At 35.7% G+C, this 27,608-nt stretch overlaps 1 protein-coding gene across 5 annotated transcripts; it reads left to right on the top strand.

The window, feature by feature from the left end:
- The first annotated feature begins 60 nt into the window (after positions 1–60).
- Positions 61–23,824, top strand: LOC137830405 (uncharacterized). 5 transcript variants are annotated; one of them, XR_011084212.1, is made up of 18 exons: positions 61–182; positions 330–1,153; positions 1,248–1,322; positions 1,410–1,472; positions 1,913–2,089; positions 2,490–3,017; positions 3,128–3,883; positions 6,293–6,568; positions 6,695–6,850; positions 7,316–7,671; positions 8,332–8,812; positions 9,058–9,387; positions 16,470–17,241; positions 17,365–17,423; positions 19,509–19,779; positions 19,942–20,147; positions 21,688–21,726; positions 23,428–23,824. XR_011084212.1 is itself a non-coding variant. In XM_068637722.1 (17 exons), exons 2-17 carry the CDS (start codon positions 434–436, stop codon positions 23,611–23,613), a joined length of 5,613 nt encoding a protein of 1,870 aa, XP_068493823.1. In that variant the 5' UTR covers positions 61–182; positions 330–433; the 3' UTR covers positions 23,614–23,824. The 5 variants fall into 5 exon arrangements, 3 of the variants coding, with proteins under 3 accessions (XP_068493823.1, XP_068493824.1, XP_068493822.1); XR_011084211.1 differs by having other exon boundaries at positions 107–182; positions 280–1,153; XM_068637722.1 differs by having other exon boundaries at positions 19,509–20,147.
- Positions 23,825–27,608: the final 3,784 nt, after the last annotated feature.

The raw sequence follows: 27,608 nt of genomic DNA on the forward strand, positions 1-27,608 counted from the left end.
CCATTAAACCATTAAAGATGCAATTAATTTTGTAAAAAATAATAATAATTTTGAAATCAGCAATATCGTAAATAAGATATATATTTAAAAAGTTCAGAAATTAAAAAGATTAGGAATTTTGCAATATCACCTGAGTTTCAGGTATCGCTATTGCGGGTACTTCTTCTCAGTTCTCATTTGCAGTAAGTAACTGTTTCGTTTTTTGTTTTTATCTTTCATATTTGAAATTTTAGACAAATTCAACAAATTCAACTCACTAGGTTTCGTATTTTTGAACAGATTTAGGTTTCGTATTTTTGAACAGATTTAGGTTTCGTATTTTTGAACAGATTTAGGTTTCGTATTTTTGGATTTTGGGGGTGAGATTGAGCAAAGGAAGAAGGAATTTAGGGTTTGATCTTATGAAATCAGTAGCTAGAGTGTAGAGAAGAGAATGGACTCCGTTGTGAATGCGGCGGTGGAAGAGATATGCGGTGGGATTGAAGATGGGGTCACTCTTGCAGCCTTATGGGTGAAACTGGAAGGCTCACCCAGTCTTTCATCCGCCAATCTCCATCTGAATCGCACCGTCAAAAGAGCCATTTGGACGAACCTGCTCCGCATTCCGGGTCTCCGTTTTGAACCACGACCATCTTCTTCGGAGTTGGAGGATGCTGAGAAGCTCAATTTGAAGATCTTTCCTCAATCGAGCCTTATTGACAACTTTGCTGGTCTGTACGAATCGCAATCACTCCAACATGCCCAAAAGCGTGTTCTTCACCTTCTTGCTAATGCTCGAGGCAACGGTATTACTCAAACTCAGCTTGCTAAACAGTTGCACATTGATGCCAATAACTTCCACTATGTGTTGAGGAGTCTTGAGTGTCAAGGTTTAGTCGTCAAGCGCTCTGCGATTGAGAAGAAGAAACAAATCTCCAGTCTTGGTGAATCCAAGAATTATCCATGTGTAACTACCCATTTGGTGTACTTACGTCGCTATGCCAAACAACTTGCCTGTCATCAAAGGTTTGAGTTTGAAATTACTAAATTAAACTCCCCAGATGACGAGGAGGATGATGCAGATGGAACCACGTTTCAAACAGACGTTCAGCTAAAGGATTATTCACCTCAAATGAAAGCTATTTGTGACAAACTTGCAAATGCCAATGGCAAGGTTCATTTTCTTTCAATTATTTTTAAAGTTACCAACCAGACCAGCTAATATCATCATTTATGCTCACGTTTTTACTGTAATCTATCTCTTCAAGGTTCTTCTTGTGTCGGATATTAAGAAGGATCTTGGTTACTGTGGATCGCGTCAAAAACAAAGGGCTTGGAGACAAGTATTGTTTTTCTGACTTTGAACTTACCAAATTATAATTAAGTCTTTTGCTATTTCCAGATTTGCCTTATTGCTCTTGTGTGACCAGATTTCTCATAGGTTGAAAACAGATGGTATTGTGCAGCAGTTTGTTGCTAAGGTGAATGGCAAGGTTGGTTAGCTTACACTGTATCATTACTTTTATGTCTCATTTTGATGAATTTTTAATCTCTGCTGTAGATTACACTGTAATGTATCACTCTTATCATTTAATTTCTAAGTATGACCTGATTGGTTAATTGCCTGAAAACATAAAATGTGGTTGTGGTGGTTATGTGCTTTAACACAATCCTTTTCAAAAGACATGGCAGTGATGAAAAATTCTCCCTTATTCATGGCAGAGATTAATATTATTGATTGTCTAAATCTCTTTTTTCAGTTCCTAGTCTCAATCTTTTAGATTAATATAGATTGATAATCTCATGATTACACTTCATATCAATTGAACATTTTTTACTTTCAGTGGGTCAGCCAACCAATTCCCCCCTCCCCCTTCTTAGGCATAACTTTGTTCTGGTGGTAATCTAGATGTAAGTTTTTATGTGTTTGCAGACTGAGCCTTGCCTGCAGCTTCTTGACCAAATAACTGCTGGATCTGGAAATGAAGATAGGAAGTTGAACTCTGGAAAAACATGTCAAGTTATTGATCAGCTTGTGGAGCTTCCCATTGAGCATCAAATTTTTGATATTATTGATGCTGCAGGATCTTGTGGCATTACTTTGAAGGAGGTACAATTTTTATTCTTATATTATCCTCTTTGGTAAGACATGAACAGATGTCAATTGCAGGAAAAAAGAAAGAATGAACAAAAGTTAGAGTTGATTTATGTTGTTCTTTTTCATGAAATTGATGAATTAAGATGAAGAAGAGGTGTGTGATTTAAATTTGCTATACCACAAATATTTTACATGTTATACATAATATCTACTGCTGGACCAACTCCTCATTTTGTTTGTCTCCTGTATTCATTTGTGAACTCTTTTGACTGAAATGAGCTCCATATTTTTTTCCATCTTTCTGGCTTCAAGTGAAGATTTGTTTATTAGTGCTGCTTCTTCGTGATTATTCCTTAAATTTGAATATTGCTGCCTTTTCATTTAGAATATATTGGGTGTTTTTTGTAAACAGATATGTGAGAGGCTTGGGATTGAACTGAAAAAGAGTCACATTCGACTTGTAAATTTGTGCTATAGATTTAGAATGAAAGTGATGGAAGAACAATGCCTAAAATCTAAGACAATTCGAGTTTGGACTTCTAAAAATTTCAACCTTGAACCAGAAGTTGAACTTATTTGCAAGCTTGATGAAAATAAGATTTTAAACCATGTGCCTGACAGTTCAAAAGTAATATCTGAATTTGTGGCTTCTACTGCCAGTGGGGAACTTGCTGACCATGCAAAATTGAAAGATATAATAGTTGGTGCAGAACTATCAAGTGTATACCCTAGAAATACTGAGTCAAACTTTGTAGAAAACTCAATAGAATTGCAAGATTTGGTGGTCTGTTCATCAGTGGATGCGGACAGTGCACCATCAGGAGCATTCCCATCTGATGTGTTGAAACCATTCTCTACTGGATCATATAAAAGATATGCAAATTCATCCTTAAGTGTGGATAACACTAGAAGGGCAAATAGGATACTTGAAAGACTAAAGGTCTGTCTTTCTTCCCCTTCCTAATCCTATTGCAAATAAAGTAAATATTTTTTCCTTAAAATTTATATTTTACATTCCTAAGTCATTTTTTGGCATTTTTCCTCATGCAGGATGAAAGGTTCATTTTGAAACCTGAACTAAATAGGTGGCTTAATAGCTTTGAGAAGGATAAGTCTAGAAAAGTGGATCGCAAGACTATGCTCCGAATATTAAGCGTACTTCAAGAACAACGGCTGGTCAAATGCATAACAGTACATTCACCTGTTATTTCTGAATATTCGAGGACAAAAGATTATGTGGTAGTTGTGCGTCCGTCCACGAGTCAATCTCCAGAGTTATTTGATGAAATTCAAGATACGATACGATCATTTAATAATTATATTCGCAGGAAAAGTACTTCACATCAGAAAAATGATAAATTGATACCAGTAATGGAGGATATTCAGAAAAATCAAAGTGTTACAGTTCCAGATGGGCAGGTTAGTAAAGCAGAAGCCATGCGTGTCAACGGATTTGTATTAGCAAAAATGATTCGTGCTAAGCTGCTGCATAGTTATGTCTGGGATTGTTTGCATAGGTCAACTGGCCGTGTTGATGCTTTATCATCTAAAATATGTGAAAATGAGTTAACTGATACTCCTCATAGTAGCAGCAAACTATTTTCTCTAGAAGAAACTATTAAAGAAATGCCAGTTGAACTATTCTTGCAAGTGGTTGGGTCCACTAAAAAATATGAAGAAATGATTGAAATGTGCAAGATGGGTTTACGTCTCATTGATCTCCCTCTAGAGGAGTACAAGTGTATAATGGATGGTCAAGCAACGGGCAGGCTGTCATTAATTATTGACATTTTACGGCGATTAAAGGTATGCCTGTTGAGTTAAATTGAAGTCTTTGTATTTAATTGGAAAGTTTACCTTTCACAATTACTTTTATTTCCATCTTATTACAGTCTCTGACTGGGGTTGGTGGAGTATTCAACCACTTAACATGCTAGACCCTAGAGTCATCTTTACCAAATAAAAATGATCAATTCCTTGACATGTTGCAGCCATCATTATTGGACAAAACTACTTTTTTTTTATCTCTTTTAGGGAAACATTGTCACCCAAAACTTTTTTTCAGTCAAAGTTAAGGATTTTCTTTTTCATATCTGTTTTCTGTTAGTCTCCCTGCTGAGTTAGTTCCATTCATCCCTACCCTGTCTTGCTTTGGTAGGGAGTTGGGAGAGCTACTCAACCAGTGATGGCAGTGCATAATTTGACGCATTCAGCATAAATAATCTTCTTACTCATTTATGTTTTATGTTATGTCCTACGATTTGTGTTTTTATTAAGAGGGAAAGGAAGGGGAAGAAACTAGATAGATTGATGGGTAACCAGTGGTTAGTTAAGTCTGATTTAAATAAGGCAGTGTAAGTTTGTCACAAACTGATTAACTCAAACTTACTCTGTATTCCTTCTCATGGCTTATAAAACTTTTATGTATTTGAGTTATTTTCAACATGACTATTTTACCTTTTTTTCATTGCTGCTATATTTTTCTTTTTTATTTGAGCGGTTGACTGATGATGCAGCAACTTAGTTTTGTTCATCTTGTTTTTATGTTATAATTTACTTACTGTATGTAGGATAAGATTACTCTTTTTTTTTCCACTGTTAAAATTAAGTTTCTTAGGTTTCTGAAAGATAAAGAGTTGCTAATTACCAATTAGAGGGGAAAAACGTCCACCATGTTGGAAAGTAAGAATTTATTAGGAAAAAAAAGAGTTAATTGTCAGAAAAACTAAGAAAGAATCACACTCCATCCAGAGATGTCTATAGCCAGCTTTTTTGCGCCTCCTCAAGAGCGATAATAGATCCCATGAACTCCACCACCAGAGAAGACTGAACACCAAGAAAGGAAGAAACCCCCCCCTGACATATTCACCCATGCTACCTCTAAAAATCTCAGCACAAGAAGCAAGCCCTGGGGACCCTCTATCTGCACCATCCATATTGACCTTTATCCAGTCAGCTAGGGGAAAATTCCAAACAACTAGAAAAGGCTGAAGAACTTTCCCCAGCCACATACTAATATAAAAAAAAAAAATTAACACAGAAAAGTCATATATATCATTATTCATTGATTTATTAGAAGCATTACCTGACAATCTGATAAAACCTTTAATAGAATCTAAGGCATGATTCATGCTAATCTTTTGTTGAAATCTGGTGTGATTTTGCATTCTCCAAAGCAAGTTTCCCCCTGTGATTAGGATGAACATGGACAAAGGATACGCAGCCAAAGACTCGATGTGCAAGATTATTTGTTGACCTAAAGTCTGGGAAAAATTTGAAGAGTAGTTGAATGGGACCAAATAGGTAGAACGAAAACTTCTCCCCAATACTGTTTTGGTACATTTTTATGGTGAAGAGAGGTAGAGTTACATTTATGAGATGCCTAATTTTTTGCTCTGGCATCCCATTTTGTTGTGGAGTGTTCACACAAGAAGATTCATAAATTATTCCTTGTTCATTGAAGGAGGACAATGTTTGGTTGAAAAAATCTTTGGCATTATTTGAACAGACTCTTTTAATAGTTGTCTCAAACTGATTTTTAATCATTTGGATGAAGGTTTTGAAAACTCGTCTCACTTCACTTTTTTGTATCAAGAGAAATACCCTTGCCACTCACTTTTAATTTTAGAATCTCCTCTGTGCTGAACTCTGTTGTTGGTCAAGTGTTCTGAGTATTTTTGAGGTTTGAAGTATGACAATGTAGGCATAGAAGGAATATAGTGGAAGAAAGGAAGGGATGTGGTGTTGCAGCAATGCAAGCTGCATAGATGAATACAACGGAAGAAAGAAAAGGGTGTGGTTTTGCAGCAATGCAGGCTGTGCATGATATTACATTGGCTCTCAAGGATTTTTGGGCTCTGATACTATGTCAGTGTCAGAAAAAAACTGTTTCTAGTTTTACTCAGAGAGAAACAATTGCTTTTATATAGAATACAAAGACTTAATAACTGAAAATCCTAATTTATGATGGATATAATCTATCCCTACGATTCAGGATCAATGATACTGTACAGTAAATATGAAATATACTGTCATCTTATTAATCCTCCTAATTATGGAATGTAATTAAATCTTCTAATTATGTTATTAAAATTGTACAAGGAAATATTTACTGCATCATAAATCAAGGGATTCTGACATTAAAAGTAATAAGCAAGATTACCATTACATTTAAAATTTTAATGATGCATGCTTGATGTGGATTTGTTTGTGTAGTTGATTCGCATGGTAACTGATTTGCAATCTAGAGATGGATTAAAATCCCCCCATACTCACACCATGGAGCTTAGGCCTTATATTGAGGAGCCCATTTCAAATGATGCAGTATCTTTAAATTTTGTATCTCTTGATCTTCGACCAAGAGTCAGGCATGATTTTACTCTTTCTAATAGAGGTGCAGTTGATGAATATTGGAAAACGTTGGAGTATTACTATGCTACTGCTGATCGAAAGGCTGCTTCATATGCATTTCCTGGATCTGTGGTCAAAGAGGTAACCTCCAGTGTACAATTTCAATATTTCTCAGTTTTAATGCCTTATTTCTAACCCAATATTATATTTTGATATAATGCATCCGTTCAAACTCTGAAGATAGTAATTATTTGTTTATATTGTTAGCTTTTTCGCTACCGTTCATGGGCATCTACTCATGTTATGACAGCCGAACAACGTGCTGAGCTTTTAAAGCATGTAATGAAGAATAATCTCAGTGACAAAATTTCGTATAGGGACTTTGAGAAGATTGCAAAAGATCTGAATCTTACCATGGAGCAGGTTAGTTTGTTCGAAGTTGTAGGCTTGGGTTTTGTTGATTATTATCCCTTTTGGAAAGGAAAATGCAATCACTTGCAACCCCCCTGCTCCATCAAAAACTAAAATTCAGTATCTACAGGTGATTATATCCTTGAGGATATAATATCATTTTACATTTTCCTTTTGTTAATCGTTTTAATATGTTTCTCCCAAAATAATATTATTTTGCATTTATTTAAGAAAGCATGATTGTGTAGTTGTAGTTAACAAGAAACCTTATTTATGGAAGGAAATTAATGGCTTTAATATTGGTGAAATTTCTCATACACTTTGTTACTGAGAACTGTAAATGGAAATGAACTCTCTGAATTTAAAACTTTTAAATGAGAAAAGTGTTTTTTTATTTTTTATTTTAATAAAATTTTAAATTGCACGGTTTCAAAATGAGTGACTCTTGCAATTCTTTCCTATTAATGCCACTTATAGGTACTTAGCATGTATTCTTGCAAGCGTCGTCGCCATTTTGTTAGTCAGTTCAAAGATGAGGAGAAAGACGATAATTCACCTGAAGGCATGGGTGATTCATCTTGTCGTAGGAAAAACAAATTCACCGATCTCAGGCCTGCTAAACATGCCAGAATTGATGCATTAACTGATGTTGTGGATATGCACATTGAACAATCACATAATTTGGATGTGCAGTCAGGGGACTGTGCCACAGACATGGAAGAATTTGAGGAAAGTATGCCCGAAGACTGTACCCCCCTCATTAACCAGTGTGTCTTAAAGAAAATGAAGCCTACACGTCATAGAAGATTCATTTGGTCAGACAAAACTGATAGGTAACTGAAGCTTTAGGAACCTGCTAAATCTCAAGTGACATAATTATTTTATTTTAGAGTAGGTATGGAAATGATGACTCTCTGAAGTTGAACCATTTATATATTAAAGCCAAATTGAATTAAATAATTCAGTTCTTTTTCTTGCTTGAATTTTTAGTTTGCACTGAATTGATAAAATATAATGTCTGTATAGGCTTATTTTGTTGGCAATATTAGTGGAGCCTGTAATGCAAACTTAAATCAAGAGTTCTTTGTCATGCGTATTTTTGTGATAACTTCTTACAAAAACTATTGTGACTCTAATTAATGTTGAATAGTTATTTTAAGAATTGTGGTTAACTTGCAAAGAAAGGATAAAAACTAATTAAATTACTTATAATTGATATGAATGCTGATTTTATGAAACAATGTTTTATTAGCCAGATTTTTTTTTAAAAAAATTGGCTTGAATTATAATGTATAAATAGCTTAAGAGTGTCAAGGATTAGTATTTAATAAGATAACAAGTACTTTTCTCCCCTGTCCGTGTCCATTCTATTATTCTGCAAGTTGAGGCATATTTGTTGTAATTTAGATTACTAGTTGTCTGTCTCTCCTGTAAGGCCATGAATATATTATTATTTGTGTTGTCTGAGTATGTATGATTTTATATCATTTCAGGCAGTTGGTGATCCAATATGTTAAACAACGTGCTGTTCTTGGTGCCGAATGTCATCGTGTAGATTGGAGTTCAATTTCTGATCTACCAACTTCTCCAATTGCTTGTATGAGAAGAATGACTTTGTTGAATGCTAACTTGAGATTTAGGAAAGCAGTGAATAAACTCTGTAACATACTTAGTGAACGATATGCAAAACATCTGCAGAAGTCTCAGAACATGTCACTAAACTCAGATGAATGCAAACAGTTTGTGCGTTCACAGTCCTATGAAGGTATCTCAAATAATTCTAGTCCAGATGTTGAAATTCAAACGAGAAGTCTAAATAGAGAAGCTTGGGATGACTTTGAGAACAAAAATATCAAGACAGCCCTTGAGGAGATTCTTCGCCACAAGATTATAGCTAAGCTGGATGCCTCCTCCCAAAAGGGTCAATTGCAATATGAAGGGTGCTCAGATGCAAGTCTGAATGCTGATGGCTATGTAATTCTCTAAGACTTTAACAACAGTTGTGTCAAGTCATTGTTTCTGAGTATCTAAAAAAGACTTAACACATTTCTTGCTGAATCTTGTATTTAAGTTTTAATTTCTAAATTTTCCTTTTGCCCTCTTCTCTTTATCCTTCTTGGAGGAATCTTTTTCCTTTTTTTTTATAATTTATGTTCCATAGTGTTTCAGTATTCTGAAATATGTCTGACACAATAACTAAATAAATCTTTTTTTGACAGGAATCTCAAGAAAATGAAGAAAGTACATCAGCTATTCCTTGTGAAAATGTTCGGAGTCATAGTGGAAAGGCCCATTCGTTGTCCTCCCAAAGATCACGTCGGAGGCGACTTGATAAAAAATTTACCAGGTTTCTGAATAACATGGCTAATGTTTATGGACAAGTAAACGAATCATTGGCTATTTCAAATGCTGTAGAGCTATTTAAACTTGTTTTTTTAAGCACCTCAACTAGTCCTCAGCCACCAAATTTACTAGCAGATATTCTTCGGCGATACTCAGAACACGATCTATTTGCTGCTTTTAACTATCTTAGAGAGAAAAAAATTATGGTAAGGTGTTCCCAATCTCATTGGTTTTATTAAATGCATCATATATGGATTTGATTGGTTACGTGCTTAACTTGTCTTTGTGCTGTTAATTAATATAGTCATCTTGTGAAATTGCGATAAGCCTGGTAATGCATATATATACTGATTATTATATTTCCATATAGCCCGGTAATGCATACTAAAAGTGTAAAGAGGGTGAGAGAAAGGATTAGGAAGAAGAGAGAGAGAGATTGAGAGAACTTTAGTATTTGAGAGAACTTAAGTAGAGCAGCCTGGGTATTAATAGTACCCAGTGCAGTATGGAATACAAGTGAACAGTTAGGACTGTTATAAACAGTTATTACTGTTATACCTAATATCCCCCCCTTAAATTGATGGTTTAGGATACGCCATTAATTTATGTGAGAAGGCTGAAAAAGGGCCAACACTTAAAGGTTTCGTGAAAACATCCACGATCTGTAAAGTGGCAGGGACATGTAGAAGGTGCAATTGCTTTTGTTGAATAGCATCACGAACAAAATGGAGGTCAAGCTCAAAATGCTTGGTCTTGGAGTGCATAATAGGATTGGATGCAAGAAGAACAGCGCCAAGGTTATCCGAGCGAATGGTGGGTAGCGTAGGAGGAAGACGAAGTTCAGTGAGCAGATTCTGGATCCATTTGAGTTCAGCAAGCGTAGCAGCAATGCTGCGATATTCTGCTTCAGTGGAGTTGCGAGAAACAACCTTTTGTTTCTTTGAAAGCCAAGCAATAGGATTCGAGCCGAGAAAGACAACAAGGCCGGAGGTGGATTTCCTGTCATCAGGATCAGAACCCCAATCAGCATCAGCAAAGGCATTGAGAGTGAGTTGAGAAGGGCGCCGAAGATGAAGACCATGAGTGGTAGTGCCAGCTAGGTAACGAAGAATACGTTTAACAACATTCCAGTGGTGATGTTGAGGGTTGTTCATGAACTGGCATGCTTTGTTGACGCTATAGGCGAGTTCAGGACGAGTGATGAGGATATATTGAAGAGAGCCTACCACTGAGCGATAGAATGAAGGATCATCAACAGCAGTGGTAGCGTCTATTGTTAGACGAGTAGTGGAGAGCATAGGTGTTGGTTGAGGCTTGGAAGAGAGCATGTTGGTTTTACGAAGGAGATCCTGAATGTATTTAGTTTGAGATAGATGTAAGCCGCTATCCAACGTCCAAGTGGCTTCAATCCCGAGAAAGTAATGAAGAGTCCCAAGGTCCTTTAGGGCAAAGTGCTGACTGAGAGAGTGAATAAGATTCTGAATGGCACTGTTAGAGTTCCCTGTGATTAGTATGTCATCAACATAGATTAGGACAAAGAGAGTAATATTGTTGTGGAAGTGAAGGAAAAGAGAGGTGTCACTTTTAGTAGGATGAAAACCAAGAGAAAGCAAAGTGGTACTTAGCTTGTGAAACCAGGATCTAGGTGCTTGCTTCAACCCATAGAGAGCTTTGGTAAGTTCGCAGACAGTGTTGGAGTCACCAGTTTCAAAACCAGGAGGTTGACTCATGTAGATAGATTCCTCAAGGTCACCATACAAAAAGGCGTTATTAATATCAATTTGATTGACATACCAGTTTAGTTGAAGGGTTAGAGTAAGTATAATACGGATGGTGACAGGCTTTATCACAGGACTGAATGTTTCAAAATAGTCAAAACCATATTGTTGATGAAAACCTTTGGCGACGAGGCGAGCTTTATTGCGCTGAAATGAGCCATTAGCATTGTATTTTATTTTGAAAATCCATTTGCAGCCAATGGGTTGAACTTCAGGAGGAAGGGTAGTGAGAATCCAAGTGTTGTTTGTGTTTAGAGCAGCAAGTTCTTCTTGCATGGCAGCAAGCCATTGGGGAAGCTGTAAGGCCTCTTTGGTGGATTTTGGGAGAGGCAACACAGGGACAGCAGTGAAAGCACTTGGACCAAGTAAGGCAGCCTTCGCACGTGTAAGCATAGGGTGAGTGTTGTGAGGAGCAGAATGTTGTGGGGGTGAAACCGTGGAAGACAAATCAGAGTGAGAAGATGTGGATGCAGAGGAAGCAGGTTGGTCATGTGAAGAGGCAGGGGCGATGGGTTGTGAGGCAGGAAGAGCTGGTTGTGACACAGAGAAAGTTGGTTGCTGAAAAACAGTTAAACTAGGTGAAGCATCGGAGGGGCTATTTGTGGGTGGAGAGATAGAAGAAAAAGGGTTAGAAGAATCAGCATAGGGAAAAACAAATTCATTAAAAGTAACATGGCGAGTAATATACATACGCCCAGAGGGAGAGAGACACATGTAGCCTTTGTGATTGGATGCATAGCCAAGAAACACACACAAAGATGAACGAAAACTCATTTTATGTTTATTATATGGGCGAAGCAAAGGATAACAAGCACATCCAAAGGTTTTATAAAAAAACATAATCAGGGTGTTTGTTAAACAACAAATAGTATGGGCTTTGATTATTTAAAACAGGTGTGGGTAAAACATTGATAATGGATACAGCAGCAGTGAAAGCATAGCCCCAGAAATGCATGGGTAATTTAGAGCAAGCAAGTAAAGTCAAACCAATATCAACAATATGTCTATGCTTGCGTTCCACAGAACCATTCTGTTCATGAGTGTGAGGGAAAGTTAGACGGTGAGATATGCCATTGGATAGCAAAAAGGATTTAAAACAGAGAAATTCTTTTGCATTATCAGTCTGAATGCTTAACAAAGGAAAACCAGTCTGTTTTTCAACATATATTTTGATAGATTTAAAAACAGTGAGACTTGTGATTTAGCATGAATTAAATAGAACCAAACATATCTAGTGTAAGCATCCACAAAAGAGATATAATAAGGAGCACCATTAGTGGCAGGGGTAGCCGATGGCCCCCAAATGTTAATGAAAACAAGTTGTAAAGGTTTAGAGTATATAGTTTGAGAGGCTTTAAAAGGAAGCTGATGGGACTTGCCAACAACACAGGATTCACAAAATTCATGTTTAGCAGTAAAGGGTATATTACACATCTTCATTATTTGATGAATCACTCTTGGTTGGGCATGACCAAACCGGGAGTGCCACAAATGATAAGCAGAAGAGCCAGCAGAGAGTGCAGTATTGTAAGCAGAGTATGATGCAGTTTGAACTAGATTGGGAAACACATAAAGACCATCTTTAAGCTTGCCTTGGAGCAAGATTTTGTTGGTTCCCTGACGTTTAACAAGGCAAACATCAGCATGAAACTCAAAGAAAACATTTTTATCACGGGCGAACCTGGAAACACTTAATAGATTTTTAGAAATAGTAGGAACATGCAGAAGGTGGTGTAAAGAGAAGGTATGATGAGTATTAATATCTGTAAAAGTTGCAGAACCAATAGAAGTAATAGGAAGCTGGAAACCATTACCTACAACCACCTTTTCCGAACCTGTGTAGGGAGTTGTTGTGGAAAGGTTGGTTCCATGAGCATTGAGATGATGGGAAGCACCGCTATCAGGGTACCAAAGGGGATCATGGAGATTTTTGGGAGTCCCGACGTTCGAAGGTTCATCATCACAAAAAGATGAAGGAAAATGAGCAGTATTAGCAGTAACTTGAGATGGAGTGGAAGAATCAAACCTATGCCAACAGTGAAGGGCAATATGCCCATATTTTCCATAGATTTGACATTGAACTCGAGAAGAGGAAGCAGTAGAAGATATCTTGGGGAAGTTCTTGGATGACTGAAAGCGGGGTTTAGAGTAGAATCGTTGTTTGGCGTGACCAGAGGGGCGGAAAAAGGAGGAAGAATGTGTAGAACTGGAGTTGTAGGGAGAGAAGGAGGATGGGACAGAAGCAACATTTGCCTGCAGAATGTGATCAACAGATTGTTTGTTTCGTTCAATACGATTTTCTTGAGCAAGAAGCAGTGCTTCAATGTCTGCAACCGTGTAAGGGTCAAGACGGGATGTGATAGAGGTTATAAAGGAGTCGTATTCTTCAGACAGCCCATCAAGAACAGCTTCAATGTGATCTTCGGTAGAGATGGGACAACCCACAACAGGCAATTGATCTACAGTTTTCTTGATATCAAGAAGGTAGGTAGAGATGGAGCGGTCCTTCTTGGGTGTACGCAGCTGCTGCTTGTGCTTCTTGATTTGAGCACGGGTTTGGGACGCATAATGGGTCTGGAGCTTTTCCCAGACTTGGGCTGACGTGTCCATGCCAATCATCTGGGTGAGGACACCTGCGGTCATTGATGATGCCAGTAACCAGGCCAAGATTGCTTGATCTTGACGATCATACTGGATGTATTTGGAATTCACAATTGGAGAAGCGTCTTCTTCGATAGAAATGAGACGTGGAGGAATGCAAGACCCATCCAGAAAATAAAGAAGATCTAAACTGCGAAGAGTGGCATTAACTTGCTGCCGCCAGACAAGGAAGTTTTCTGAGTCCAGTTTTAGAGGAATTGGCGTATGAAAGATATGAGGGGGAAGGGCTTCGGGCTTGGCAGAAAAAGTTTCAGAATTGGGTTCAGTGGTAGATGATGAGGCCATTTTTGGCTCTGGATACCATAAAAGAGTAAAGAGGGTGAGAGAAAGGATTAGGAAGAAGAGAGAGAGAGAGAGATTGAGAGAACTTTAGTATTTGAGATTCAGATTTACATGTAGAGCAGCCTGGGTATTAATAGTACCCAGTGCAGTATGGAATACAAGTGAACAGTTAGGACTGTTATAAACAGTTATTACTGTTATGCCTAATACATACACTGACTGATTATTATGTTTCCATCTAATTTTGCCCATATTTTACAAATTGTCTCTGGATCGCAAGATCATAAAATATTTGTGGGTGTGTAGACTTTTCGTAAATGAAGTAGTCTTTATCTTACAAGAAAGTTGCAGCTTAACCTTTTGGAAAGGATATGTAATGTGGTTATATTTTTCTGGGTGGCTTCTAAGAAAATCTTGTGTCAATGTTAACTTAATTTGGTGAGAAAATGTTTGTATTATTGTTGGTAGTATTAGAATTAAGCCCATGTAAATGAGAGATACGCACCTGGGTACCTCAGATGAACTGTTACTGATTTATTGCTGATTAAGAAATTAAGTCGTGTATGTTAGACTTAGAATCGGATTCCATTTTGTTGAAGGCTGTACAGATTATAAATATTCACATGTAGACTGATTAGTACCATAATTCACCAAAGTATGGATTAAAATATGTTTATATTTATACTAAGATAAAAATTCCTACATTCCCCCAAGCTAGGCTAGACGTGCTTGTATATTTGAAATAATACTTACTTGAGCTATGAAATTCATATCAAAATCATTGACTGGTAGTCACATACTCTATTAAATCCTAAAGAAGATAAATCTTATCAGGGTCACTACACTCTTGTTCTTAATTTTAGGTTTAAGATAGTTAAATAAGGATTCAAATCATGAATCAGATGACCCATTCTTTGGATTGCAAATAAAGTGTTAGCACACAAATAAGGATAGGATTTGGAAAGTTTATTATAGGAAAAATAAAAAATAAAGGGCGGTTAGTAGTGGTTAGTAGTAGTTAATAGCGGTTAGTGCGGCTAGTGGTCTTTAAATAAAGACCAACCGATTTAGTGAAGGGTATGTTTTTGTGTATTCTGTTTGGTAGACAGGGAAATCCTGTGTGAAAGGAGTAATATTTTCCTTTGTGGGCATTCTGAATGTAAAGTGCAGAATTATTAATACATAAAATTATTCAGTAGATTTTGATGTTCTTCTTGACTTATTTTTGGGTGTGATTTTCTTGGGTCGTAACATAAAGTCGTGAATCATAGGATTCATGATTAGTAATAAGGTGTAGCATATGTAAACTAAGACGTTAAAGAACATATCCATGATCAATAACAAAATTAACTTAGAACATGAAATGTACAAGTTTAGTTAGAATTTGTTACTAGAATAATATTTAAATTTTGCTATAAATATTATGCTATTAAGATGTTATATACTAAATTCTTTAATAAATATTCTTCTATTAAATTTACTTTATATATTAATTAAATATTTGTATTTGAAAAACTAGAACATGTTTTACTAATTTTATAATAGATATTGTGATAAAAAGATTTTAAACATTAGTTGGAATAAATATAATAATCATAGCAAATGAATATTTTTTATTTGATACTAGACATTACTTAAATATCAAGGTTTAAATGATGGTCTGAAGTCAAAGTTGAAAAGTCTGTTGAGTTGAAACTAAAATACAAGTTGCTAAACTAATAAATAAAACAATGTCGTTTAGATTGGGTATGTTAGGGTTGTGGCCAAGTCATTTCTTTACAAGTGTAGCCATGAGGGGAATAGAAGTTGGAGATGCCCTAGAATCAGGTCTTCTCTGTCTAATGTGATTTTGACATTTTCATGGATGTTGCTCTAGATTTCTGGAGAGGTTAAAACTATGATGAGCAACCCCCTTGGTCATTCCTTGTTCCATGAGGGGCCTAAAATTTTATGATATTTTTCTGGTATTGTTCCTATTTATTTAATTTGACTCTTCTCTCTTAGGATTCTACATTACTCAATTTGTTTTTCTCTTTCTCCTCTCTTTTACTAGTTACTATTTTGTACAAACAGCCTGAATGTGCATGTAATAGAGTAATAAAGAAAAGTAGTATTCATATGACAGTATATAAAGTTTTCATAATTTTGCTAATCTTTATAAGGTTCTCTATTTTAGAGACAATGCCTGTGAATATTTGTCTCACCAATTCTAGCAGTTAATGGCATCTAAGTATTTATTTTTCATCAAACTTAATGTCCCCAATACCCATAAAAAAGATAGAGTAGTGTAACACTAAAACAAACTACTCGGACACTTCTTCACAGTCATACAACTGGTTTTCTGTTAGCTGATTAGTATTGGTCTTCTATTAGTCGATTAGTTGGGTTATCTTTCATTGCAAGCTTGTAAATTGATTCTATCAGGCTGAGAATGACAAGAAATAAACACAATTTATAGTTTTCAGAAAATTTCTTACTCTGATTTCTTTTTGATATGGAATTCTTTTAGTTTTTGTGTGTGCCTGAGCTTGTTTTTCTACAAGTTTAATTACATTAACATTTGACAGGTTGGGGGCACTGGCAGTGAACGTTTTGAACTTTCACAACAGTTCTTGCAAAGTGTTTCCAAGTCACCGTTTCCATTTAATACTGGAAAACAAGCTGTTAAATTTGCTGCGTGGCTGGAGGAAAGGGGCAAAGACCTCACAGATGGGGGTGCCAATATTTCTGAAGATTTACAATGTGGGGACATTTTTCATTTGTTTGCTTTAGTCTCATCAGGTGACATTTCAATTTTGCCAAGCCTACCAGAGAACGGTGTTGGAGAGGCTGAAGATTTGAGAAGTACAAAGCGTAAATCTGATGCTATCGAGTCTTCATACAGTGATAAAGCTAAAAAATCAAAATCCTTGTTTGGTGTTGAAGGTGAAATTATTTCTCGTCGGGAAAAAGGTTTTCCTGGTATTGCCATTTCTGCATACCAAACAACAATATCAAAAGCTGATATTTTAAATTTGTTCAAGGATAATGATAACAGTGGCCAACCTTTTGGGGGTCATTTACAATTAAACATTGGCCAAGGTGGTGATTATTCTCTTTCTGACCATATGTTGGAAATTGTTAAATCTTGTGACCCTATACCTCTGGAAGAAAATCACACCGAATCACCCTGGGAAGCTATGGCAGGCTATGCACGACGATTGTTGTTAGAGTATTCCAATCAAGAACATGGATATGGCATTTGTGCAGAGGTCTTCAAGGTTGTTTATGCTGCCATCCAAAAGGCTGGTGACCAAGGATTAAGCATGGGAGAAATTTCCAAGATTATAAACCTTCCAGGTATAAATACAGAGATTTAGTGATGTATAAATTGACTTGAAATCTTCGAATATATATATATATATATAAATTTTTTCAATTATTAAACTTGAGATTGTTTATTTTTCTCTGGGTGTCTTTCAGGAGCTGAGGTAGATGGCTTGATTGTTGATGCTCTTCAAGCATTTGGGCAAACGTTAAAGGTTCCTCCCTCTTTCCTTGTTTCAATAGTTTAAAGAATGTCTGCTTTAAACTCATGGTTTGACCCAATGAAAAGCAACTATTTCCCCTTTCTACTCAAACAAGGGTTTGAGACCCAAAATCGTGTTCAAACGCAATCCATGTGCCAAACCATTATCTTATGAAACTTGTGATTTGTGTATCAAATTCAATTTAAAACCGGATCTAGGATTTGGGGCGTGTGATATATGTCCTGAGTCAATATAAACACTTGAACTAAAATGTTTCTGAACTTTAGAAACTGCAGCTACTACGGGGCTCTGTAGGTTTACTTCTTTATTGATGGATTGGTTATTCTTTATATTTCCCAATACTGATATCATGTGCCTTTATTGAATCTTTGTTTCTTTCTTAGTTTGTTGAATGTGGTATATATATTAGATGATTAGAGTATATTTTTATTCTTCTAAATTGTTCAGAATCATAGTACATTGGGTATTCCCAGATCATATCTTTGTTATTAGGGAATATCAAATCTCCTTTATTTATTGATTAATTTCTTTTTCTCGATATAAATAAAACACCCGTGTTGTCTCAAAACACACAGTTTCATCTCAATGTTTCTCTCTAGTTTAACATGGTATCTATAGCCTTTTTCAAAACCATGTTGACATAGTAGTCCATTGTCTCTGAAGGATTTTTGTTGCAAACCTTTCTCCCAGGTTCGCCTTCTTTGTTCCTTCTCTCCTTAGTTTTTTTGTAGCTTAGTAGACCCACTGACGCCCTCTCCTAAGCTTTTTGTTCGTCTAGCCTTCCTGGAAAAAAAATGTCTTCCAACACCACATCAACCTTCAGAATGTCTTTTCTAATTATATTTTTAGTATTCAGGAGATGGATGGGGCTAACTACTCCACTTTTGTTGCTCAGTCACCTATTTCTCCTATATTCCTGATTAATCCATTTCTAATAACAAGTGAAGACTTTATTAAATAGTGTGCGACACACCAATCAACTAGTAACATTGCTTCAATGGCACACACTAGTAATTCACCAACTTGTCTCTCTCAATCACCTTCTCTTGGTCTTTAGGTTATTGACTCTAGTGCAACTAATCCCATATCTAGCAATAGTTCTCTTTTCTCTTCCTTTACTAAAGCTGTCAATTTGCCTTTTATAATGGTTCATAGACACAAACTTGTGCCATTCGTATTACCTAACCCCTCCCATCCCTTACTTTTGACTCTGTTCTATATGTCCCTAGTTGCCCTTTTAATTTATTGTCTATTTCCCAATTCACCTAATCCAATGATATTACCCTCACCTTCACTAAAGGAAATGTTACCTTGCAAGATTGGATATTAGGTCGGACGATTGACATTGAATGTGAGTTATATGGCCTTCACTATCTCTATCCATCACCATTAGTACGGTCTTTCCAATGGTGATCCATGCTCAATTAGGACAGTCTAGATTAACAAAATTGTAGAAGATAGTTCCAAGTTTAAAACATTTGTCTACCTTTGGAAAGCAACACCACCACTGTTGTCTAAGACTCTGACTGAACATTCCCAGAACCGGCTCTAGATGTGTTTGTTGAAGCACTAGGCATCACCATATTCAACATGGTTGAAATGAAAGAGGTCAGAGTCGTAGCTATGATACCATAAAGGATTAGAGAAAATACTTTTTATTCTTCTCAATATTCAGAATCATAGTACATAGGATACTTATACAGAATTAAAATACTGATTCTGTTACAAATATGTAAATAAACAAAAAAAGGAATTTCCTATAATAGAAATAAATGCATCTAATATCTTAATGTATATGAATTGATTATTCAGATTTGTTGTTCTAAAGTAGAAAAAATAAATGTGGACATACTCTTCTACCAGATTCCACGCACACATGCACACGCACGTGTACACACATGTATATATATTGCTGAAGTAGTACTGATTTGAGAACTTTCCCTCTGAAGATATTGAAAGGTTTTTGCAGAAATTCATAATAACTTATTCTCAGGCTGGCTTAAAATCCTTCATTTAATTTTTCTAATTTGTTTCTTTCCCACCATTTTCTATAATAATATCCTCTTTACTGTATAGGTCAATGCTTATGATACTGTCCGTGTTGTTGATGTCATGTACCGTCACAAGTACTTTTTGACATCTGGGTCTGATTTTCGTCATGTTGTACAACCTTCCTCAACAAAAACTATTGAGAAAAGTGATCTCACATGTGAGCATTATGAATCAGATAAGAGGGATACTTCTTCTCTTCATACTCTGAACAATAGAAAGATTACTGTTGATAACATGCACAGAGTGACAATACTCAATCTTCCATGTGTGGATTTGGATCCTGAAAATCAAGCTTGTGATAGGAATGAAAGCTTTAAGCAAGACAGACTTGGCTTATCCAGAGTCAATCATGACAAAGAAACTCTCAAATTTTCTTTGGGTGAGTCATGCAAGCCAATATTGCCATGGATCAATGGAGATGGGACCATCAACAACATTGTTTACAGAGGACTTAGAGGACATAGGAATGAAAGCTTTAAGCAAGACAGACTTGGCTTATCCAGAGTCAATCATGACAAAGAAACTCTCAAATTTTCTTTGGGTGAGTCATGCAAGCCAATATTGCCATGGATCAATGGAGATGGGACCATCAACAACATTGTTTACAGAGGACTTAGACGACGTGTTCTTGGGACAGTGATGCAAAACCCAGGGATGTTGGAGGTATGCAAACACTCAAATGTTTTTTTATTTAATATTTTTAAAATTTCATAAAACTTTGAAACGTGATCAGCTCTGCTGTCAGTGTTCTTGCATATAAATATTAAGAGGGGCCTAAGTTATAATGAAAAATGATTTGTTTTTTCTTATCCTTCTTTTACAACCTGAGTTTTTATCCTTTACAAACAAATTAGGTTAACTTATTCAGACAGTATGGTACTTTATTTTATTGACATGGAACACTAGCAACATCTTAGGTCTTAACATTCTTCCTTGCTTACTTTCTTTCTCCTATTAACTCTATTTTGTAGGGATTGAGACTAATTCAATTTCTTTAGTTGCAATAATTTGGATAGTGTGATGTTAACATTTTTATCATAATGATCTGCGTCCTGTTTATTTAAAACTAAATATACTCTTTGTCTGTTAATTTAAAGCTTCAATTCCTTCCTTAACCTTGTGCCCTTAGTCAATTTGGTCCTCTAAATTACTTTTTTGGTTGCAACATATTGTAATAATAAAATATGTTTGGAAATTTTACCTTATTTTCTTATTTATCAGCGTTTCCTTGTTTTCTATTTTAGGGACAGTTGTTCCCCTAAAATTATGTAAAAGGAGATTGAATCATGTAATTAACGTAAAAAATTAATAAGATCACTGTTCCCTTTCAACTTGGCACGGAGCTCCTGGTCAGACATAGCTTTGCCTATTTTCTTCAGCTGCCATACATAGGAGTTACCACCCTCTCTACTGTCAACATTGTCATTGTTGAGGCTAGTGGTGGGCCAAGAACTGCGCTTCACATCAGTGACTGCAATGTCAGAGATGGCAGTGCAGAAATCAACCTCACATGACTCATTCACCATCATACGTACTGGCTAGAACTACTTTTCTATCATGTCCCTTTAAAGCCTAGAATTCACTCCCATATAGTGTAGTTAGACATAGCCATGCAATAAAACTTGCATTTCACCCTGTCAGGTATTATGCGATCACTAATAATAACTTTCTATGCATTTCTCCACTTAAGTCATCCTGCCACTAATAACCTTCTATACAAATGTTTCCATCATTACCAAAAAAGGAGAAATTAGTGCAAAAATATTCTTTGGGCTTGTCACTACAAAGAATTGTAACAAATTTTCCAATTTGATTCTTGATTTCACTGAAGAAAAACAAAAGGATGGACAAAAGTTCAGATTAATCTTTAATTAAAGTTTTGATAATTTTTTGCGTGCTGCTAATTGTTTTCTTTATAATTACTCCGAATCCTGCATCATTACTTGTTGCAAATGGAAAATGATAAGAAAAACAGTAATGTAATAACAGAGCAAACCACCTGTTTGCAAGAATCATTATATAAATATTATAATGAAAAATATTGAAATAGAAGTTATGATGCAGATTAATGGCAGTACTTGTATTAAAAGAAGTGATTACATAATAAATAATAACTTGAGATGCAATGGAAATCAAGTTTTATAATTTTTAATCCTTCATTAGTAAATGGAAAAATCTACTGACAATTTCATTTGTATGCTAGGATGATATTCTACGTCACATGCACGTGTTGAATCCACAGGTATTCTACTAAATTTTCAAAATTCTGCCTTCTATTTTGAAATTGCTAGTTAGTAGTCTAGTCACGTGCTGACTTCTATTCTGAAATATTTCTGGACTCTTATCTCCATTTTTTTCTTTAAAGAATAATGTTAAGACAAGTTTGAGTCAATAATCCTTTTCCCGAGGTATTATTGAAATATGCCTCCACCCCTCTAGATTAAAATTATGCAATAAACTCCAATGACTTGCAAAATCTATATCTACATGCACCCGGTGTGTGCGCATGTGTATTTTGCAATCACAGATTTTATTCCATACTAGGTGAAATGAAGCTGACAAGGGATGATTTATGTACAATATGAAACTAGAGAAGTTTCTTAATGCATAACTCAATTTATTACTGTTAAAGATATGATTGGAAAGGATGAAACATATTAAAGATTGGTTGTTACTTTGACAGAGAGAAATTCATGTCTAGAAAATATCTATTATAGCCTTGTTATTATTTAGTTTGTCAGCCTCGACTACCAATTGGTTGATGATATTATAACAAGCTTGTCTTATTTCTAGAGAAACGTCATGTTATGATTTGATAGGGAAATATCTTACCAAATGTTTTCTATTAGTAGATATTGATTTTGTTCATTATTATTGTATTGCTTCTTTATTATAAATAAGAATATTCATCTGTGTCCAACACAAAATTCATTATATTTCTTGATTTCTCTATTCTCAACACCATACCCGAGCAGTACAATCCTCCACGGCCTGTTTCGACATTAATCCTTTGAACATGGTATCAAAGTCTAAGGAATGTTGGACTTATCATGTCACATGCAATCAAACCATTTACATATATATAGTCTAATGTTCGAGATATCTAATCCTTGATGTGAGGGGGTGTATTGGAAATCTTAGAATGATATGATCAAATTACAGTGGATACAAATCTCACTATATAAACCAATTTTATAAAGTAGAGTTAGGCGTAAATTCCCTTTCTAAGACAACAACTTATAAGTTGAGGGTAGTACCGCTCAAGTACCATTTCGAAAAGAGAGAAACCAAGAATATAATGGATTCCGTCTATTCCGAACACATAAGAATATTCTTATTTATAACGAAGAAGAGATACAATAATAATGAACAAAATCAATATCTAATGATAAAAAATATTTGATATGATATTTTCCTGTCAAATCATATCATATTATCCTATAATATCAAATCATACCTCTAACAATCAATTTATATCTTTAACAATTACAATGTCATTTATCAGATAGAGCTACAGAAATATAATAGGAGAGATCATAGACATTATATAAGGCTTTTTATACTATTTTTTTTTAGTAAATTACACTAACACTCCTTGTGGTTTTCTCAAATTACATTGGAACTCCAGTTTTGTTTTTAAGAAAATTCTACACAAACTTTCCTTTCGTTTTAAAGAATTATATTGTCGTCCATTTTCACATTTACCTCCTTAAATTTTAAAAATATTACACTTGCATTCCTGGTAGGCCTTGGTAAAGGAGTTATGTGCTATGGTGAAAACAGTACGTAAGTGAAATTTGAAAACATCTCAGTGTAGTTGTAATCTACTCCTTTATTTTTCATTTTGATTGTGATCCTAAACGTGTATATGATTTTGTATGTTGTCACTGTTTGTGTTACCATGTTGGTTTTAAGTGTATATGCTGATTCGAGTTTCTAACAGAACTGTAGAACTCTCTTGGAAATGATGGTTCTAGATAAACATCTCATTGTGAAGAAGATGCATCAAAATATATTTGAGGGTGGACCCACTCTACTTCAGGATCTTATTGGAAGCAAATCCAGCCAACCGAAGGTTATTTGCCGAGAGCATTTCTTCAGCAATCCCATGAGTACAGCCTTGTTGTAGGGAGTCTGTGGTGTTGACATGAGTACCTTTTTGTCATATAGATACAGAAAGATGGGGGTAAATTGTGTCTATATAGAAACAAACAAATTTATGTGAAATTTTGGATACTATCCTTAAATTTATATTTGGAAGAATTCAAACTTAGGCAATCCTAGTAAACATGTTTCAGGCTAGTTCCTTATCAAAAAAAATTATATTTTGTTTTTGGTAATTTGATGACAAAGGTTATGAAAAAGACTTCATTTCGTTACTAAAACACTCTAATTCATTTTTTTATCTCATACTTCCCTTTTGAACATTCCCAACAAGTGATCACAACACCACCTTTCCCCATTCTCCCATTTGACATACTACCCCTTAATCAACTACTTCCTCTTAACATGTTCCTTCAATAGCTTTAAGTAGTGCCTCATCTTCCCCTTCTTTCCTATTACCTCCTAATTCTAATCATTGTATGCAAACACATTTTAAATATGATATTGTCCAACCTAGTCTTAATCTCACCTTACTCCTTTTTAATGTAGAACCATCCACTATAAATCATGTTTTGTCCTCTCCAAGTTGGAGTCAAGACATTCAAGCTAAATATGATGACAAAACATCTCACCTTTTTTTCCATTTAGCCAAATTGCAATTGGATGAAAATGGGTGTTTTGAATTAAGAAAATGTGAATGCTACTATTAACAAGTATAAGAGTTGTCTAGTGTTAAGGATTTCCATTAGAAATTTAGCTGTGACTATTGAGAGACTTTCTCTTTAATGGTAAAGCTTGTAATTGTTAGACTTATTCTAACCTTAACATTTACACATAAAAGGCCTTTTCATGTTGGTGTAACACAATGCATTTTTAATCTGATTATCAAAGGAAGATGTTTACCTGGTGCAGGTACTAGTTGAGTCACAAGATTCATGGATTAAAACAAAGGTTCACTAAAACTTATTGATTTTGCTTTTGTTTAAAACAAATGTAGGGATATCGTGTGCGGAAGCGTAATAATTTCAACCAAAGATTATTAGAAATTAAAGTAACAAGGAAAATGAGAATGATACCAGAAATTTTTAGGTGGAAAAACCCTTTAAATAGAGGTAAAAAAACCACCGGCGAGAGAGCCAAAACTTCCACTATAACGGTACTGGGAGTACAATGAATTCCTCTCAGGCTAATAGATAAATAGCCCCAAAACAAATTCTCTCTATATGGGTTAAACACTTACACCCAAGAGAAGAAATAGAGAGTATAAGAAAAAAGAGAGGAAACAAGTGTGTGTTGTTGTTTGTATGTTACATTGCTTGAAGGAAGCCACTATATATAGTGGTTCTAGGAGACAACAATAATAAATACAATTAATGGTAATTAACCTCCCTTTGATTGCAATTGATTATGGCAATTAACCTCCCAATTATGACAAGAAAATGGTTAAAGGTGAGTCATAATCCACAAATCTCCACCTTGACTTGCCTTTGACTGGAACACTCTTTCGCCATGAAGCCTTGATTAAGTATGGATAATACCAGCTAAGTTCAGGCAATGATCGAACTTAGCCAATGGAAGTGGCTTGGTCAACATGTCTGCAGGATTTTCGACCGTATGAATTTTTTCAACAATTATATCTCCTGTATCAACAATGTCTCGGATAAAATGGTGTTTAATTTCAATGTGTTTGGTCCTTGAGTGATACTTACTGTTCCTGGTTAAGTGAACAACACCCTGACTATCACAAAATATAACAAGAACATCTTGAAGACCAAGTTCACTTACCTAGCCTCGAAGCCATATAGCCTCTTTCATTCCTTCTGTAGCAACAATATATTCTGCTTCAGTGGTGGACAAAACCGCAATGGCTTGAAGTGAAGAATACCAACTGATAGCAGACCCACATAGGGTAAAAATGTAGGCTGAAAGTGACATTCTCCGATCTAAATCACCACCATAGTCAACATCAACATAGCCAACTGCTCCTCCGGATCGGCTCTATGTTGATTAAATACCAAACCAAGATCTGGAGAACCTTTCAGATAACGAAGTATCCATTTAACGGTTTCCCAGTGTGCCTTACCTGTATTATGCATGAACTTGCTAACAATGCTAACAACATAAGCTAAATCAGGTCTAGTACATACCATAACATACATGAAACTTCCAATTGCATTTGAATACGGGACATGTGACATGCGCCTTTTGTCCTCGTCTGATTTTGGACATTGATCTGATGACAACTTGAAGTGGGCGGCAATTGGAGTATTAACAGCTTTGCAATCTCGCATTCCAAATTTGTCAAGCATCTTAAGAACATACTTCTTTTGTGATAGAAAAAGTTTTCCAGCTTGACGATCTCTGTTGATCTCCACTCCTAAAATTTTCTTGGCAGGACCTAAGTCCTTCATATCAAATTCACTACTAAGCTGAGCCTTTAACTTGTTAACTAAAAATTTATCTCTTGCAGCAATCAACATGTCATCAACATATAACAAGTATATAAATGATCCATCAGATGTCTTTTGAAAATAGACACAATTATCATAGCTACTTCTGGAGTAGTCATGTCCAACCTTGAAAGAATCAAACCTCTTATACCATTGTCTTGGTGATTGCTTCAAGTCGTAGAGAGATTTCTTCAAACGACATACATGGTCCTCCTTTCCAGGAACAACGAACCCCTCATGCTGCTGGATGTAAATCTCTTCCTCAAGATTACCATGAAGAAAAGCAGTTTTCACATCTAACTGTTCCAGCTCCAAATCATACAAGGCAACTAAAGCAAGTAATATACGTATTGAAGTATGACGAACAACAGGAGAAAATACTTCATTAAAGTCAATACCTTTCTCTTGGTCGAAACCTCTTACAACAAATCTTGCTTTATTCCTTGTACTCTCAACACCAGGCATTCATTCTTTTCTCTTAAAGATCCACTTGCAACTAATGACTCGTTTTCCTTCTGGTAACTTCACCAATTTCCATGTTTCGTTTTTTAGAAGACTCTTAACTTCTTCTTGCATAGCAGCAATCCACTTTGTTGAGTTGTCACCAAAGATAGCTTCAGAGTAATTCTTGGGTTCACCTTCTTCACCCATCTCTTGTGCAATAGTTAAAGCATAAGCAATGTTGGCAGATTCTGCAATTAATCTTTGAGTCGGTTTTCTTGGTCTCTGTTGTGGAAGTTCTTGAGCCATAGACCATGGTTGTGGTAATCCTCGTCGTTTAGGTGGACATTGCTCATGTGGACTCAAATGTTCACTTGTACCATCAATAGCAGTGACTTGATCATCTTGAGTACTGGAGGAATTGGGAACGTCTTCCTCATGAGCGGGTTTTTTAATCTCAAACTCCACCTTCTCTCGAGCATCTTCCTGGTCACCTGTATCAATTAAGGAAATGACAGTATCTTTTACAGAAGAGAGCATAGCATTTTCATTAAAGGTCACATTCCGACTGTGAATTATTTTGTGAGATTCTGGGTCATACAAACGATAGCCTTTAACCCCTGAGCCATAACCCAAGAAAATGCACTTCTTAGCACGAGGTTCTAATTTTCCCTCGTTTACATGAGAATAAGCAGGGCAACCAAATATTTTAAGATTAGAATAATCAACAGGGTTACCTGACCAAACTTCTTCTGGAATGTTGCAATCAATTGATCTGTTAGGAGAACGATTTATCAGATAACATGTTGTTGAAGCCGCTTCAGCCCAAAAAGATTTGCTCAAACCAGAATGGGAGAGCATGCAACGAACTCTCTCCAGGTTCTGTTGTGGAGTACTTGGGATGGTGAAGTGTCTGGAAATGCCTTCCTTCTTGCAGAAATCATTGAATTCATTCGAACAGAACTCAAGGCCATTGTTTGTCCTTAACCTCTTTATCTTCTTGCCAATCTGATTCTCAATCAATAATGTCCACTCTTTAAAAGTGGAAAATGCTTCATTCTTATGTTTGAGAAAATACACCCACAGTTTTTGTGAGAAATCATCAATAATTGTCATCATATAATGACAT

Source organism: Phaseolus vulgaris, chromosome 7, assembly GCF_000499845.2.
Source record: "Phaseolus vulgaris cultivar G19833 chromosome 7, P. vulgaris v2.0, whole genome shotgun sequence".
In the NCBI taxonomy this organism is placed as follows: Eukaryota; Viridiplantae; Streptophyta; class Magnoliopsida; order Fabales; family Fabaceae; genus Phaseolus; species Phaseolus vulgaris.